This window comes from Rutilus rutilus, assembly GCF_951802725.1.
Source record: "Rutilus rutilus genome assembly, chromosome: 7".
Classification (NCBI taxonomy): Eukaryota; Metazoa; Chordata; class Actinopteri; order Cypriniformes; family Leuciscidae; genus Rutilus; species Rutilus rutilus.
The window spans coordinates 15,101,222-15,119,741 of NC_140221.1; the positions used below are offsets into that span (position 1 = coordinate 15,101,222).

At 44.8% G+C, this 18,520-nt stretch overlaps 1 protein-coding gene across 1 annotated transcript in view; it reads right to left on the reverse strand.

Annotated features, from left to right (window-relative positions):
* The window catches only part of rxrab (retinoid x receptor, alpha b), a 75,144-nt gene that overhangs the window by 19,283 nt on the left and 37,341 nt on the right, over window positions 1-18,520 (reverse strand). Inside the window, exons 4-5 of the mRNA XM_084414147.1 lie at window positions 9,978-10,128; window positions 8,800-8,979 (exon numbers count right to left, since the gene is read on the reverse strand). Coding sequence (XP_084270273.1) covers window positions 8,800-8,979; window positions 9,978-10,128 — 331 coding nt within the window. The remainder of the gene's footprint in view (window positions 1-8,799; window positions 8,980-9,977; window positions 10,129-18,520) is intronic.

The following is an 18,520-nucleotide window of genomic DNA, read 5'->3' on the forward strand; positions in this document are numbered from 1 at the left end:
TCTGTAAAAGCCCTGTTTTATGACTCTCTCTCTCTCTTTCTCTCTGTTCGAAAGAAACCGCTAGCAGATCATGAGGGGAATTCTTGAGTAGGAGCAGCAGAGAGCCGTGGAGGTCAGCTGAAGGATAAAGCTTTACTCCAGGAGTCACTGAGAGGTGAGGAGAGAGGCACAAGGAAATTATTTTAGCTTTATTGTCCTCAGAAACAGAAAGACAGAGCGAGTGGTTTGTGGGGGAGAAGTGTGTCAGGTTACCTCTCTCTCAGAGGCCTCAGTATAGGGGGTCCAGGCCTCACGTTCAAGACCATTACCTAACGTTTTAGTATCAGGTTTATTCTTCATGACTTTTTATTCTTCTACTCTTTTGAGAACAGATTATAAACAGAATTGATAGCACAACACAACGAACATTAACATACTTCAACTTTCTTCCATTAAAAAATGTCACAATGCAGCTTATGTCTGATTTAAAGCAATGGATAAATTCAATCAGTTTTCACATGCTAAACTTTACATTGTATCACACTGTAATGATACACTGCTGGTTGTTTACTTCTTGTATTGTACCTTTCTACAGTGTGTTTACAGGAACAATAAGAGTTTAATTTTAAAATCATTAATTTGACATTTATTATTACTATTTTCATACACGCATCCTTGATTAGGACCCCAACTTTAAAAATATATATATATGAAAAATAAATGGATAAATAAATAAATAGCATGCTTCTAAACTATTGGAATGTCCTCATGCATATACAGGGTTTCTGCAGGTCTCAGTAAGTCAAATTTAAGACCTTTTTAAGACATTTTAAGACCATAAAGATTGAAATTTAAGACCTACACGACGCATTATCCAAGTTAGATAGTTACCTCGGGATCATTAGAGTATCTATCTATCTATCTTTCTATCTATCTAGGATTATCTGATGTGTGTGTGTGAGAGAGAGGGAGAGGTAGATTTTTTTTATAGAAAATTGTACTTTTGCATATTATCCTGTAAAAACACAATTATTGTTGATTTTAGTTGATCATAGTTGATCATAACTTGAGAGGAAATGATGAGATGATTAAAGTGACTAAAATGATCACGGTTATCACAGAATCCTGTTCAAAAAGTACTAATACTACAGAATGAAGTCAATTCAACAAGTTCTCTTACGAGAGGTCTCTCGTACTGCGTAAGATATCTTACGCTAGGGGAAAATCCTTTTTCCGCGAGATATTGAAGCCAAAAATTATCCTTAATTTTGTAATAATGCAAAACGCGTTGCGGCAGCATGCAGACATAGGCGAGACAGCTCGCGCGCCTATTGGCTGCTCTGCGGCAACTGCAGCAGCCTATCGAGCGAGGCCTGGCGTGACGCCAGACCCAATCAGGGCACTTCGCGCCCGCTGCGTCACGTCCCGCCGAAATGGGCGTGGTCTAGGCCTATAAATACCGCTCGCAGGCAGCTATTATCTGATTTTTCATCCTTCAAGCGAAGCACACGCATCGCTGGAGCTGGATTAGAAGCCGCGCCGTCTGAGAGAGAGCACCTTCAGCGGGACGAGTCACTGAAGTCGCTGGCCGCGCCGCCTTCCTGCCTTCCTGCTGCGCTTTCCGGCGCTTATATCCTTTCTATTACTCTGTACTTTTGTGTGTGTGTGTCGCCGCCGCGACACACATTCTAAAAGAGCTAGCGTCTTTTTAAAGATGCCTTCCTGCGGCTCGTGCAGAGCCACACTCAGCGACGGGGACCGCCACGTGATTTGCGTTTCCTGCCTGGGTGAGGAACATGCAGCTCTCGCGCTCGCTGACGGCGGCTGCCCTCACTGCGAGCTGATGGCAATGGCGACTCTGAGGACTCGCCTAGCCTTCTTCACCGAGACTGCTCCCCCGCCCGCCGCGGCGTCGCGCCGTAAAAAGCGCCGTGCCCAGCGGGCCCCGGAACCCTCCCTCAGCCGCCAAAGCTCGCCGGTTCGCCCGCTTGCTTCCCCGGCTTCGTCACCCTCGCTTCCTGACGGACAGCGGCTGCCGTCTGCCGCCGCTTCCGTTGACATCGTGGATGAGGAAGCCCTGCTGGGAGAGGATGATTCCTGCTCTATCCTGGCGTCAGGCAGTGAGGATTGGGCGGGCTCTGAGGACCCCGCGCCCCCTGCCCGCATGTCTTCAGGCAAGAGAGCGTCCATCGAGACGGAGCTCACGCGAGTACTCGCACAGGCCGCGGCGAGCCTCGGCCTCGAGTGGTCTTCGCCTGAGCAGCCCGCTCACAACCGGCTGGATGGATTTTTCCTGCCTGGGGAGCGCGCTTCGCCTGCGTCCAGACCGGCGCCTTTTCTTCCTGAGTTACACGAAGAAGTCGCCAAGTCCTGGAACGCCCCCTATTCGGCTAGAGTGCGTCCTGCTGTTTCTTTGGCATTCTCCGCTGTTGACGATGCCAAGAACAAAGGATACCTTTCGCTGCCGCCGGTCGAAGAGGCGATAGCGGCCCACTTATGCCCGCCCTCTGCTGGACGGCGTGCTAAGTCGGCCCTACCCTCTAAAGCTTGCCGCACGACGTCAAGCCTGCTCCGCCGCGCTTTCTCCGCCGCCGGGCAAGCTGCGTCAGCGCTGCACACCATGGCAACGCTTCAGATCTTCCAGGCCGATCTCCTCCGTAAGCTGGATGAGGAAGGGCCTGACGCGATCTGCGTGCCGGACTTAAGGAGTGCCACGGACCTCGCTCTCCGTGCTACTAAGTCTGCAGCGCAAGCCATTGGACGGAATATGGCCTCTCTCACCGTGACTGAGAGCTGCTCAGAGCTCAGCAGCCACAGCCACCGTCCACTGCCTCCACTTCACAGCGCCGCCAGGCCCGAAGCGCGAGACCGCGCTCCCGCTCATCCGGTCGCCGCCCCGCTGTACGTGGCCCGCGACCTAGGATTACGGTGAAGCCCGAGGCCCCGAAGTCGTCCTAGCACAGCTAGGAAAACGACGGTGTTTAAGTCCCGCTGCGGCCAGACTCACACCAAAGCTATTCGCTCGTCCAGTTCCAGCAAATGTGACTGTTCCAGTGTTTTCTGCAGCCAACAAGTCGGTTCTGTCACCCGCTTGCCTGCACACAAATGCCGTTTTCACGGCTACCCAGATAAATCCCCAAAAGAGTGTATTTTCTGGTGTCCCGGCCGCGGCCGATGGTGTTTCATGTGTAGTAAGAATGCCCACTGCCCAGTGCCCATCCCTACACACAAGCACAGCCTGTCACACAGGGCTCGCGCACATAAAACCGACTCAGATCGGTTGCGCTTCAAACATGGTGAAAGTGCCCACTACCCAGTGCCCACTAACACCGCGTTGTGCATGTCTCATGGTTTCTGTAAAAACGAAACCAACGTGCACTCGCTTCACACAAGCGAACGATGTTTTCGGTGTGATAGATGTGCCCGCTGTCCCGCGCCCACATCCACACATAGACATGACAGTTCCCACGGGAACCGCCCAGCCCTCCCCCTCGCGGCTGACCACCGCAGAGGAGTCGAGCGCGGGCAATCTGCCCGCTGTTATCAGCGCGCCCCATGCCTCAAATGTCACGAGCGCGATGCTTGTGTTGCAGCACGCCGAAGCCTCTCCATCGCTGAGCGAGCGGAGCGCGCTTCGTATTCAACCCCTAGCTATCCATGCAGACGCATGGGCAAAGCTGCCCGGGGTTTCGAAGTGGGTGCTGAACATTATAAAAAGAGGCTATTCGCTGCAGTTTCGCCGACGCCCTCGCCGCTATGTGGCACGCGTCGAGACCACGGTAAAAACAGAAGTAGCACATTTACTTCGAGCCGAAGTGACGAAACTACTGAGCAAAGGGGCTATAGAGCCTCTCTCTCAAGTTCAGAGCGAAGGAGGGCTATACAGCAGATACTTCCTGGTACCGAAAAAAGACGGGGGTCTCAGACCCATACTAGATCTAAGGCAACTGAACAAAGTGCTTGTGAAGCGACAGTTCAGGATGCTCACGACCAGACAAATCCTTGTGCAGATTCGCCAAGGAGATTGGTTTGTGTCAATAGATCTGAAAGACGCGTATTTTCAAATACAGATAGCGTCACGTCACAGGCGATATTTGAGATTCGCCTTCGAGGGCCAGGCATATCAGTACACAGTCCTGCCATTCGGTTTGTCCCTGGCACCCCGTACATTTACGAAGTGCATGGACGCGGCGCTCGCACCCCTCAGAATGAGAGGCATACGAATGCTGAACTATTTGGACGATTGGCTGATTCTAGCGCAATCTCGCGCAGTGCTCATAGAACACACGACCATTTTACTCGATCACCTCGAGGATTTGGGTCTCAGTGTCAATTGGGCGAAGAGCTCTCTGTTACCCAGTCAGAAGATATCTTTCCTGGGCACAGAATTGGACTCGCTGTCCATGATAGCGCGACTATCACCACAGCGCGCGGTAGACATTCAGCGCACAGCGAACGCGTTTCGCTGCGGCGCGTCTGTCCCGCTCAAGAATTTTCAGAAGATGCTAGGTCTCATGGCCTCAGCATCGTCAGTGCTCCAGCTGGGCCTGCTCCGCATGCGCCCGCTGCAGTTTTGGCTGAAAGCGCGAGTCCCACGCAGAGCGTGGGCATCCGGTTCGCTTCGCCTCAGGGTCAATCAGAAGTGCGTCACAGCTCTGAAACCTTGGAGAGCGAACGACTGGTACCAATTAGGTGTAAGCCTGGGGACTTCCTCGAGGGTGAAAGTGGTGTCCACGGACGCGTCCACCTCGGGATGGGGAGCGCTGCTCGAGGGCAGACCGTTCTTCGGCCAGTGGTCGGAACGGGAGAAGCTCCTGCACATAAACTGCCTCGAAATGCTGGCAGTAGACAACGCACTGACGCGTTTTTGTCCCCAGATAAAAGGACGCCACGTCTTGGTCCGTTCGGACAACATGTCTGTGGTGTCCTACATAAATCGCCAGGGCGGCCTCAGGTCCAAGAACCTGTACAGGCTGGCAGAACGCCTCCTGGTATGGGCTCAGTGCAACCTGCGCTCGCTCAGAGCAGCGCACGTGCCAGGGCTCCTGAACATAGGACCGGACAGACTGTCCAGGAACAATGTTCCGGCAGGCGAGTGGTCTCTACACCCACAGACAGTCCAACTGCTGTGGAAGAAATTCGGCAGAGCGGAAGTAGACCTGTTTGCGTCTCAAGAAAATGCTCACTGTCAGGAATTTTTCTCAAAGAGCAGGAGCGCGCTGGCCCATGTGTGGCCCCGCCGCCCGCTCTATGCTTTTCCCCCCGTCTCTCTCCTGCCTCAGGTGATAGAACGGATCAGGAAAGAAGGATGCTCAGTACTGCTGGTGGCACCGTTCTGGAAAAACCAACCTTGGTTCCCAGTCGTGATGCAGTTAGCAAGTACTGCCCCGTGGCCAGTACCAGTGAGGAGAGACCTCCTCTCACAGGCCCACGGTTCGATCTGGCATCCTCACCCGGAACTGTGGTCCCTTCATGTCTGGGCCATCAACGGGTACATGTTGGACTCCCTGAAGGAGTATTAAACACGATCACGCAGGCTAGAGCTCCGTCTACGAGACGACTCTATTCCTCGAAATGGTCAGTGTTTTCGGGCTGGTGCACAGCCCGTGGTGTGTCACCCACAGACTGTGGTGTGACGGAGGTGCTTTCCTTCCTACAAGAGCTGTTGGATGGGGGCAGGGCCCCCTCCACGCTCAAAGTTTATGTGGCGGCTATAGCAGCGTTCTCAGAAACAACGCTTGGTCAGTCAATAGGAAGGAACGATTTAGTCATCCGCTTCCTTAGAGGGGCTAAGAGACTGAATCCTCCCAGACCTCCCTTAGTCCCCGTATGGGACCTTTCTACGGTTCTGGAAGCCATGAAAGGTGCGCCATTTGAGCCTTTACAGTCAATCGATTTGAAACACCTGTCTTTCAAGACGGTGTTTTTGCTGGCTCTCGCTTCGGTGAAGCGCATAGGGGATCTGCACGCGCTCTCTGTGAGCGCGGCGTGCATGGAGTTTGGGCCTAATGACTCAAAAGTTATACTCAAACCTAAGCACGGTTATGTTCCGAAATCCCTCAACACACCGTTTAGGGCGCAGGTTATTTCCCTGTCAGCCCTACCGGTCCCTGATGAGGAAAGAGACGTGAGCCTCCTCTGCCCAGTCAGGGCATTACGAGCTTATGTGTCTCGCTCGTCTGGTTTCAGACAGACGGAGCAGCTCTTTGTTTCGTTTAGCGGACGTTCTAAGGGACTAGCCGCGTCGAAACAGAGCCTATCCAGATGGATAGTTGATGCTATAGCGCTCCAAGGGCATGCAGTGCCCGTTGGGTGTCAGAGCGCACTCCACGAGAGGCATGGCCTCTTCGTGGGCCTGGTCAAGTGGGATTGCCTTGCAAGATATTTGTATGGCGGCAGGCTGGGCCTCCCCGTCTACATTTATAAGGTTTTATAACCTAGAGGTTCCCGCCCTGCAGGCCAGGCTGCTGTCGGTCTAAGTTTACCAGTATTATCTGACCTGATGCGTCAGCTCAGAATACTGCGTCTACTGAGCACAGCTCAATGTTCGACAGTAAAAAAAGTAGCAGCACGAGATGTGCCTGGGCAAACTATGTAAGACCCACATTCCCCCATCAGTTCAGGCCGTACCCCGCCCTGTCTGTATGATGAAATTCGCGTCTCAGCGACGCTACCATATGTGGAAGAGTGCGGCTTCGCCCCTCCTTCTTCCTGGACTTCCTGTGAGTTCCCTGAGTGATTGTGCACTATATGTACCCCGGGCTTTCGCCCTTGGGTCTTTGGTGTCAGATCTCAGCATGCACGGCGTTTTGCATTGGGTCCCCTAGCGTAAGATATCTTACGCAGTACGAGAGACCTCTCGTAAGAGAACGTACTCGGTTACTAACGTAACCTCGGTTCTCTCTAGAAGAGGGAACGAGTACTGCGTATCTTGCCGTGCATGCACACGCTCTGGTTGCTTCGATGATGAAAAACCAGATAATAGCTGCCTGCGAGCGGTATTTATAGGCCTAGACCACGCCCATTTCGGCGGGACGTGACGCAGCGGGCGCGAAGTGCCCTGATTGGGTCTGGCGTCACGCCAGGCCTCGCTCGATAGGCTGCTGCAGTTGCCGCAGAGCAGCCAATAGGCGCGCGAGCTGTCTCGCCTATGTCTGCATGCTGCCGCAACGCGTTTTGCATTATTACAAAATTAAGGATAATTTTTGGCTTCAATATCTCGCGGAAAAAGGATTTTCCCCTAGCGTAAGATATCTTACGCAGTACTCGTTCCCTCTTCTAGAGAGAACCGAGGTTACGTTAGTAACCGAGTACGTTTTATGTCGAAAAACAGCAAATAACAAATTGATTAGCATCAATATGCACTTTTTGTTTACGTAAACATTAAAATACCATTAAAAATGATGGCCAGATTTTAAAAGAGTGTCTTGCAACATGTTATCTACTAACATGTACTTTCTGCGGCCAGCATTTCTGGAAATGAACGAGGGTAAACACTTTTTTAGACCTGACTAAATGAAATTTAAGACCTAGGATGAAAATCTGGCCGTTTTTAAGACTTTTTAAGACCCCGCGGAAACCCTGATATAACATTCTGAATACACTCTGAATAAATTACATGTAAGCCTACATTCCATTCCCACTATTCTCTAGTGGAAATGCTGGGAATACAATCTCTAGCCATTTAATTATATTCCTTTTAGATGATTCTAGACTTAAAATGCACAATTTAATCAACACATTAATGAATCTCATTCATTTCCTTGACAACAGCATACAGCAGTGCAATGAACTGCAAATTGTTGGTCATTGGTGCTTTCAACCACCATGTGTTGATTGTTTATTTCTTTTAAGTCTGTAAAAACATCTCCTCCAAAAATGTGTTCCATTGATAGTTTGACTTTTCAAAACTGACTGTGTCTCATGTCTCAAAAAGTGAACATTAGATATTCAGAATAAGGTGGTTTCAAGAAGCTGGAATATTTGCTCTGTTTGACCAGGTTAAAGGGATAGTTCACCCAAAAATGAAAATTATCCCACCCTCAAGCCATCCTAGGTGTATATGACATACTTCTTTCAGCCAAACACAATCAGAGGGGAGTGAGTAGAGCCTGTGTTTTTGAAGCTCCAAAAAACGCATTCATCCATCATAAAAAGTAATCCATACGACTCCAGTGGGTTAATAAATGCTTTCTGAAGCGAAACGACGGGTTTCTGTAAGAAAAATATCAATATTAAAAGCTATATCGAAATCCTCTGACATTTTTCTTTGAAACTTCTTGTTTTAGATTCCTAATTCGTGACCGTTGTTTTGTTTTGCCCTATCCCCTGTGCTTCCATGTTCGTCAATTCTCACCTATACGCTGTGCCTACGTCCTACGTTATCTCAGAGGTCATCCTTCTGCCGGAACTCGACTCTCTAGTGAATGCTCGTATGGTCGTTGCCGGTGGTTATCGTTTAGAAAGTTTTAAATATGGATATTTTTCTAACAAAAACGTGTTGCTTCGCTACAACCCACTGGAGTCATATGGGTTACTTTTATGATGGATGGATGGATGCGCCTTTTGGAGCTTCAGAAACTCTGGCACTATTCAATGCCTTTACAAAGCTGAGAAAAGCCAGGATATTTTTTAAGACTGTGTTCGGCTGAAAGAAGGAAGTCATATACACCTAGGATGGCTTGAGGGTGAGTAAAATATGGAATAATAAACAATTTTGGGTGAAAGATTCCATTGGATATGACCCATCCATAATCACAATGTGACTAAATTCTGATATTAAACAGAATTGTCATGTGTTCAAAGAAAAAAGCAACGCACCTTCTCTCTTCATTCCCATGGCTAAACACTTCTGATAGCGGCAGTACTGGCAGCGGTTGCGTTGCCGTTTGTCGATTAAACAATCCTTGTTGTCTCGGCAAGTGTACGTCAAATCCTTTCTCACCGTTCTCTTGAAGAAGCCCTTACAGCCCTCACAGCTGTACACCCCGTAGTGTTTACCTGCCGGCAGACATATGCTTTAGTATTCTTCACAGCAGGGTTATCTTTAATTGGCATTTGATTTCAATAATTCAACAACCACACATCTGTTTTGTCACTCAGAATATACAGAGTGACCAATATTATGACTGCAGTTTAACAAGTACAATAAAGCATATTATTAAACAGCTCTTTTCAGCCACTGCATTCTTTTCCTCCTGATTTTTTTCACTGACTCCTCTTTTTTTGTTGCGTTCTACTGTAACAGTGTGAAAAAGGACAACATATACTGTTGATTTGTGGCGTGTTCTCCCAAATTAATTGACGATATATCCCATTAATAATTCACTGGAATGCACTAAGAATATCTTTATATATTACTACAGAGATATTTAACACGTCCGTAATATTGCTGTGGAGTTATTCATAGTTTGTGGTAGTAATTTGTTAATGATTTTACACTTTTAAATGTCCTTTTAATGTCTGATGATTGAGGGGTGAGTAGAATAATGTCCTCTTATTGTAACCAGATTTTGAAAATGCTTATTTTTGTCTTCATAGAGCGAACCTTTCGCTGATTGTTTACAGTTTAATGGAAGTTACTCCCATAATTTGCACAAAGCATTATGGGACGTAGGAAAAATGTGGATAATGACTATTGAACTGTATATGGTATTATTGCAATTAGACATGCCAGTCTCTCATATCAGTCTGTGGGCTCTTTTGTCTTACATAATAAAACAAGTACTATTTTCAATAAAAAAAAAAAAATGTCGGTGCATCACTTATTATTTCGGAAGTGAACTTATTATTAATTAACAATTTTTTAGCATTTATGTATAAATATAAATGTATTGCTCATAGATTATTATGCTGGTTTAGCTATTTTGTTCTATTCTATCAGAGACAAATTACAGAGTGCATGAATACATTTTTTTAATCATCTAGGTATGTGTGTGTATGTGTGTGTGTTGTGTTGTGTGTGTGTGTGTGTGTGTGTGTGTGTGTGTGTGTGTCACCTGATGAACGGTCTCCGCAAATGGCACAGATGTGTTTTGTCAGGGAGAGGGATGTGCCTGTGGGCTGTGCCGGGACCTTCATCATCCCGTTCAGACCCAGAGGGGGTTTAATGTCCTCCGAACTACTGACTGCATTCATGGGCGAACTGAGCTAAAAAAAAAAAAAATTACATATCAAACCATTACAAGCTGATAATAACTGATCAAAATTATTTGATCAAAAATACAGTAAAAACTGTAATATTGTTAATTTTCATATTTTTATGTTTAATATTTTTGTGGAAACCATGATACATTTCAGGATTATTCTGATAAATAGAAAGTTCAAAAGACCAGAATTCAGTTGAAATATAAATCTTTTGTAACATTATAAATGTATTTACTCTCACTTGTTGAATAATTTAATGCATCTTTGCTGAATAAAAGTATTTATTTCATTCAAAATTAAAAATAAATCTTACTAGCCACTAACTTTTGAATGGTAAAGCAAAATTCCACATAAAAAAAGTGTCTGCTGGAATTCCACGTGGAATTTATTCTTAACTACCCAGAACTAAAGTCACGCAAAATGTGATGATTGATGAGCCGATCTGTGAAAGACACAACAGACACACCTACAGGAAACATAACGACGAAAGAATGTTCACTATGTTTTTCTTTGGTAATTCGTGAGGGACTGATACATGAAACTATACAGCTTCCTGAAGAGAGGAAAACATTAAAGTCATTCACCAATGAAAGTGCTAAACTCTTTAAAAAAAAGTCTATGATATATGAGTCAAGTATTCAAATATCCAATAGTGTTGAAATGTCAAAATATTTCAAGGCAGACAGCAGACTATTGTGTTCATTTAACAAAAAACCTCACCTGGCATTTCCACACCTTAAATTGTGTCAGCATTATATTGTATTCCCCTATTAAAGACAGTCTGACTCATGACAAATGTTTCTGGTTTACGACACATCCCCACACCTGAGGTCAGGATTACCAATGTAGATATGACATATTAGTCCTGCATACAGACTCTTCAGCCCGGGACACACCAAGCCGACGGTCAGCTGTCAGGCCGTTTTTGAGCGTCGGCCGGCTTTAAAGGGGCTACTGACATTCATAGTTAGCATTACACAATGGGATGCTTTAACATGGAGCTTTCAATCCTGATTTATTACTTCTACAGGTCGGGAAAACATTAGCCTGGTCCTACCAGACTCTCGTACATTTCATTTGTACAGAGAGTCTGGCCACTCTCCATTGACAAGCATTTACTTCCTTGAAAGCGGGTACTCTGTTGAAGTTTAAAACTATTGGATCTGCCCAGAGCCACTCTGGATCTGCCATAACCAATCGCTAACGTTTGGTTGTGACGTAACCCTACAACTCAAACTAGCACGACATCAATGTCATCGTTCTCAGCCACTCCCTCAGTTCGCTGATTGGACCGCTAAAAAATTGTCTGGAGAAAAACCCAAGAATATACCGCAAACCCAGACAGAGTACTGAAGGAAAATGAAAATTGAGCGGAAGTACGTAGGAGGGCGGAGCCAGGCTAGGAAAATATATAAATGTGACCTAAATTTGTTTAATAAGATTCTAACAGCTTACCTCTTGAGTAAAGAAATACAACAAATCTAAATGCAAATGCAGCCCAATGTACATGCAAAATTGTGCCATGTGCATACATACTGAAAACAAAAGAACTTCCAACGTGGCAGGAACCCAGATATATACCACTAAGCACACAAGAATAGTTCTACCTGCTGCCTGATTCTATTCGGATGCAGGCATGGCTCTTTTGACAGTCAAATTCTGGTGGGTCACAAGAGCGTACACACATACACCCTCCCACCACCCCCCATACACACCCACAAACTTTAATTCAATATGCTCAGTCCCATGGGACTGGTATAGCCTCTAGATTTAGACCAGGAAACAGAGAACAGACTAACAGTCTTAACTTTAAGCCCTTAAAGTCTCAGATCCCCACATTCATGCACTCTAAAATCAGTAATCAACAGCAATCCCTAAACGCACAAAAAAATACCAGCCAGACAAACAAGAAAAACCTAAACAAATTAGGGTGCATTCACACTAGCACTTTTGGTGCGATTGATGTCAGAGTTGGATGATGTGAACGCTGTTTTCCGAGCTCAGTGTTCACCTGTGGAACCGTACCTGAGTCCGCCTAAAAAGGGTGGTCGGGGTAAGGTTCATGTGACCCTCCTGTACGGTTTGCTGTTAAATTGTACTAAATCTTGGAAGTGAACTGCAATTGATGACATATGATTCGATAAAAATCAAGCGTAGCGTTAGTTCTGGCAGGTCACGTTAGTCAAGCTCGCATCAGCTGACTCTCAGCTGATCCACATCTACCTATAGGAATACGACGCCTATCCTATACATTTATAAGCTCCTTCAGTATTATCAGCAGCTATCGCGTTTCTCGGGAGCTAATTACCCTCCTCCATCCCCAGCTCTTCCTCTCGCCCAGTCAGGATTTGGCATTCTGATTCCCCTTGAATCAGAATAAATTCTCAAATTATGTTGTACTTTAAAATCTTGAATTAAATATATTTGCAAACATTCATGTTGGTTCTGTTCTGTTTACCCCAAGGGGGGTTATTGCTGCTCTCCCTGCTCTTATCCATGCTAGGCTGCATGGATGCGCAGGGAGTTCTCGCCCAGAACAGAACCATACCGCCAATCCAAACTGCATGCTAATTGTCAATCGTATTTGACGGTAGTGGTCCTAACAGAACTGTGTGCTAGTGTGTGTTCTCAATCACTTTCCTGTGTAATCGGAGTAATCAAGTTTGGACCAGGCAATCAAACCAAGTGTGAAAGCATCCTTAAAAGGTAGAGCACAGTGGTAGCAACACCAAGGTACAGATTGGATGCACTGTAAGATTGGATAAAAGCATCTGTCAAATGTGGAAATGTAGGAATCCGAGGCGTCACACAACCATGTTTAATTTGAGGTGGCACCAGTGATGGTCCTGGCTCACATGGTGAACAGAACGAAATGAGAAAAGAAGCGAGAAATGAGAAGAGAAACGAGAAAAGAAGCGGAAACCGAGAAAAGAAGCGGAAACCGAGAAGAGAAGCGGAAACCGAGAAGAGAAACGAGAAATGAAATGAGAAAATAAACTAAAAGAAACGAGAAACGAAACGAGAAAGAAAAAAAAGAAATTAAACGAAACAAGAAAGGAAAGGAGAAAAGAAAAGAAATGAGAAAAGAAACTAAAGGAGAAAAGAACACGAAATGAGAAAAAAAGAGAAAAGAAGCAAGAAAAGAAGCGAAAAAGAAAGAGAAAAGCAGAGAAAAGAAACAAGAAAAGAAGAGAACAGACTTCAACTTCATGGAAAAGAATACATGGAAAAGAGCAGCTGTGACATCTTGATAACTCCTTTTTGAGTTATGTAAAAAAATGTGGGCATGATGCTTTAGGTAGAAATAATTGGGAGGCATCAAGACTTTCCATAAAGCAAAACATTCTCTTATAGTCCTGTGGAAAGAGTGAATGACTGGCATTTTTATAACCCAGAGAACCGTCTATGACAACCAAGTTAAAATAAGTAGCATGTCCAGAGAGATGGAGACAGACATAATGAACAGGGAGAAAATACATTTTATTATCGCGTCTTACACTGTAGAGCCCACAGCAGCTATTAGAAGACAGATCACATGTGCCATGTGACCATCTCATGCTGTTGCTTTGTGTGTAGAGCTTTTAGAATGGTTAAATCTGTCCACAAACTTGTGTTGCTGCATTGCACAGTCATGAGATGCTGCACACATCAGTCACTGACCATAAACATGCCCAAAATATCATCTGTGCTCTGAATTATGCTATAAACCTGTTTCTGTATGATGCATAAACATTTATATTGAGCAATGATGGGGGATTTACCACAAATGCATTGGAGGTTCTATCCTAAAAACTATAATGAAACTCTGTTTATCATATTTACATTCTAGATTTTAAACAAAGGATTTAATAATTCCCAAAGAAAATGTGACTGGTGCTTGCTTGGTGAAAACTCTAGCCGTCATGATGCTAGAGTGTGTAGTTGCAGGGACAATTCAATGTGGTTGCTAGGGTATTCTGGGTGGTTGCTAAGTTGTTCTTACTGGTCCAAGACAAAAGAGCCCTATGATATTGACTGAGGTCCCTTTTTTAAATCCTTAAATATAAGCAATAGAAATGTAACAAAACAAAATGTCATTTAAATCCATGGTCTATATTTCTAGGTTGTGCAGCAAAGACTTTTATAATGTTATAAAATATTTTTATTAGAAATTTGCCATCACAGGATATACAGTATATATCTATATTTTTTTTAAAACATAAAAAAGATAAAAATAATTATGTTAAATTGTAATAAATTGTGAAAATATTTCACAATATTAGCCTACTGAGCATTAGTATGATAGTGAATATACAAAAATAAAAATAAACTGTAATAATATTTTACAATAATACTGTTTTTGTCTATATACCAATAAATGCAGCTTTGGTGAACATAAGAATTTTCTTTCAAAACCTTTAAAAATCGTACTGATCCCAAACTTTTGAACATTATTGTACATGCACAAATGTAGAAATGTGTATCTGTCTGTGTGTATTAGAAGATTGAACTGGCAGGGTGTTAAAAGAGTTTCATTCTGACACACACCACATGGCTAAACTGCAGATTTTAACAAGCCAGCTCATTTCCTGTGCAATTGGGCCCCGACCAGGCCCCAACCGGGCCTCTTCTGAACCCATTTAGCGTGCCAATAAAAAGTAGAAAGCCCATGTGGCACACTAAGGCCGTGTTTGACACCATACGGTCAGAGATCAAGCACTCTGACGGGGCTAATGAGGATGAATGGGGGCCAGGGCACCTCCAAGACGCCTCTCCTTAAGCCCAACCACCATAACTTAAGGCAACACCATTAATGTGAAACGCCTCCAGTCCATTTAGCAGCCTAATTAAAGCTGTCTGACATGAGGTGGTGGAAAGAATAAAAAAGAAAAAATTATGATTTCTATGCCAACCCAAACTTGTTTTTAATAGGAACTTTTTTCCATTTTGGGGTACAACAGTAACGACTGAACACCTTACTACTGGTAGTGGAAGGGAGGTGAAATAAGGGGGAAATAAACGATCAGAAGAAACCCTTTAAAATAACTCGTCCCCAACGAGTATAGTGTGTGGTTTATCTTAAACTGTATTGCAGGGATTTCAGTTCTCATATACCATCTGGTGTCTGATAACACCCCACGATCTTCAAATGAATTTATAAAAGGCTGTTATTTGATATGACTAGTTACACTAAATGGCTTTACTTATTCTCAGATGACTCTGGCAGGCACTCAATGATCTCACTGTGCCAAAGTCTGATTTAAATCCATCTTACTTATCTCTACAGATTTAAAGTTATACATTAATGATTTCATTTGTAATTCAAACACACTCATACAGAGTGGTGCAATGAAAATTCCAGTGCAATGAAAAAGATTCAGCTGGATCCAAACATTTGTTCAGTCAGTTATATTATGTTGCTCTACAACATGCCCTTATGTTCTACACTTTACACAGACAATATTTTAATCAAATGACAATTGGCTATTATAAAAACTATAATAACCGATAAGACAAGCAACAAAAAAATGCAATAAGATGTGACATTAATATATTCAACATTCTATATCCTGTATTCTACTTAAATGTAAAGCAGAAAAAAATTATTATCCATATTTTTGGGGTAAAATCAAACCTATAAACTTTAAACATCAGAATTATTTAGTGTTGTAAATAATTTGTCAGACAACAAAACACATCGACACACTAACACTATACATGTCACACGATGAAGATGATGAGGATGAAGGAGAAATCGAAAAGGTTCCAATGAACAAAAGGGTCTTTTAATGAAAACAAACTCAGGTAATCCATGAAGAGGAAGGCAACATAACAGCGTGTTTAACACGCACACACAAACAACCGACAAACACAGTGAAGGTGAGAAACTTAAATAGACATTGATAATGAGCAGATGAACAGGTGTGATGATCTGATGAGTGTCCATGGGAACTGATGACTGGCGGGAAAACTCAAACAAAGGAACACATGTGATGAATGAAAACAAAACTTAAAGTCCATGAAAGTAAAACTAAAGATGAATGAGTCCAGATAACTGTGACAGAACGCCACCTCCCAGTAGGCACGACCTCGTGCTGTAGTAGCAGAAGTGATGGAGGGATGGAGCGGGCTTAGGAGGTGGCCGAGGCGATGACACAGTGAAGGAGACAGATGATGAGGGGATGGTGTTATTCGGACGATTGCCAGAGGACTGAGGCGATGCCACTGTGATGGAGGAACCAGAAGGGAAAAAAGGAGCCAGCTGCAGCCGTAAGGGTGGAGGAACGGAGCGTAGCAGAAGGTCCGCAAGTCTGAGGAGGAGTGACGACTGACCAAGGGTGAGCCGGTGGGATGAAAGAAGCCAGTGGAGCTTTAAAGCAGAGGGTGTCTGGTGGAGCCGAAGGTGGGAGGAGCCAAGGTGGAGCGAGACAGAGCGAGGCGACCAGAGACCAGATGTGGAGCCATTGGATCTATCCGCTCAGGCTCTGATGGTGGTTGCAGGACCTGAGGCTCAACATGACAACCTTCAGCAGAGGCGGGGCTGGAGGACTGTCTGAGCAGGGTGATGACAGAGGCAGATGAAGGCAAGACAGGGTCGAAGGTAACAATACATTGTCCATGCAGGTGTCTGTGTTGTCTAGAAACAGCGATGAAGGTTCAGAGGAAACAGGAAGAAAGTTAAAACATGAATAATCTGAAATGTGGTGGTATGGGGTGGGAGACGATACCTCCGCGCTGTCAAGTCTATCAGCCAGTCCTCAGTCTCAAAATCCACCAAAATACCCTCGCCACTGATGTCATGGGCTCACACCCCTGGTCAAACTCACAGGGGGGGTTCCTCTTTCGGGGTGAGGGTCCACTCTTATCTTCTGGCACTGGCTGACGTGTTGTGGCAGGTGGTAGCTCTCCATCTGCGGGGGGCTCACACGTTTGCTCTGTGGCTGATGGTGGTGGAACGGACTCTGGGTCCGATTGTATTCTGGACTGGGGGAAAACACTCTCCAGACTAAGGGCAGATGGGAATTCGCCCCGATCCAGAACAGTGACTTCAGGGTCTCGTCATCAAATGGGCTGGTGACGGCAAGAAGACAGAATTGTCCAGTGAAGATTAAAAAATCCTGGCTCTCACGAGCCAAAACAGCAAATCGTGCTGCATGTTCCATTTGGTCAGTTGTTCTGTCACAAGATGAAAATGATGCGGATGAATTAGAGTTCAAAAGGGTCTTTTAATGAAAACAAACTCAGGTAATCCATGAAGAGTAAGGCAAGTAACAGCGTATATAACACGCATACACAAACAGCAACCGACAAACACAGAGTGAAGGTGAGGAACTTAAATAGACAGTGATATTGGAACTGATGAATAAATATACCTAAATTATGACATATGCTTTCAATGACAAATGTGGAGCAGTTAGTTCATGACATCAAGGCAAAATTATTGTAATGCTCATATGGGTGGTTGCCCTGCACCCTTAATAAACAAACTACAGCTGGTCAAAAACGCAGCAGAGTTCTTACCAGAACCAGGAAGTATGACCATATTAGCCTGGTTCTATCAACACTGCATTGGCTCCCTATTAAACATTGTATACATTTTAAAATATTGCTGATTACTTACAAAGCACTAAATGGTGCCCCAGTACTAGAACGAGCTCTTAACGCATTATAGTCCTTCATGTCTATGGCGATCTCAAAATTCCGGCCAGTTGATAATACCTAGAATATCAAAATCAACTGCTGGCGGTAGATCCTTTTCCTATTTAGCACCTAAACTTTGGAACAGTCTTCCTAACATTGTCCGGGAAACAGACACTCTGTCAGTTTAAATCTAGACTAAAAACACATCTCTTTTACCTAGCATACAAATAACACATTATACATTTTTATAATTCAATGTTAGGCTGCATAGATTAGGTCAGCCGGAACCGGGAACACTTCCCATAAATCCTGATGTACTCGCGTCTACGCTAATATTATGGCGCTTTTCCATTACCAGTACCAGCTCGACTCGACTCGCCTCGCCTCGACTCAGCTCGGCTCGGCTCGCTTTTCGCTCCGTTTTCCATTGCAGATAGTACCTCCACAATAGTACCTGGTCGTCATAGCGACACCGCAGGAAACTGCCGTGACTTAATCTTTTACGCGAGACGCGCGAGACACACCCGCTACCTACACACACAGGACAATGGAGGAAATTGAGTGTATGCTGTTTTTGGATGTTTTTGTTTTTGTTTTTGCTGTTTTTTATTCAGGATACTGCGTCTGGCGCGTGCAATGATGACGCAGTGAATAGTGACGATTCTCTCTGACCAATCAGCAGTCTGCCATGATTTCACGTCACATTTTAGTATCGCCTCAGCTCGCCTCAGCCCGCTTAGAACCTCGCCGGAGGTGGTACGAAAAAAAGTACCTG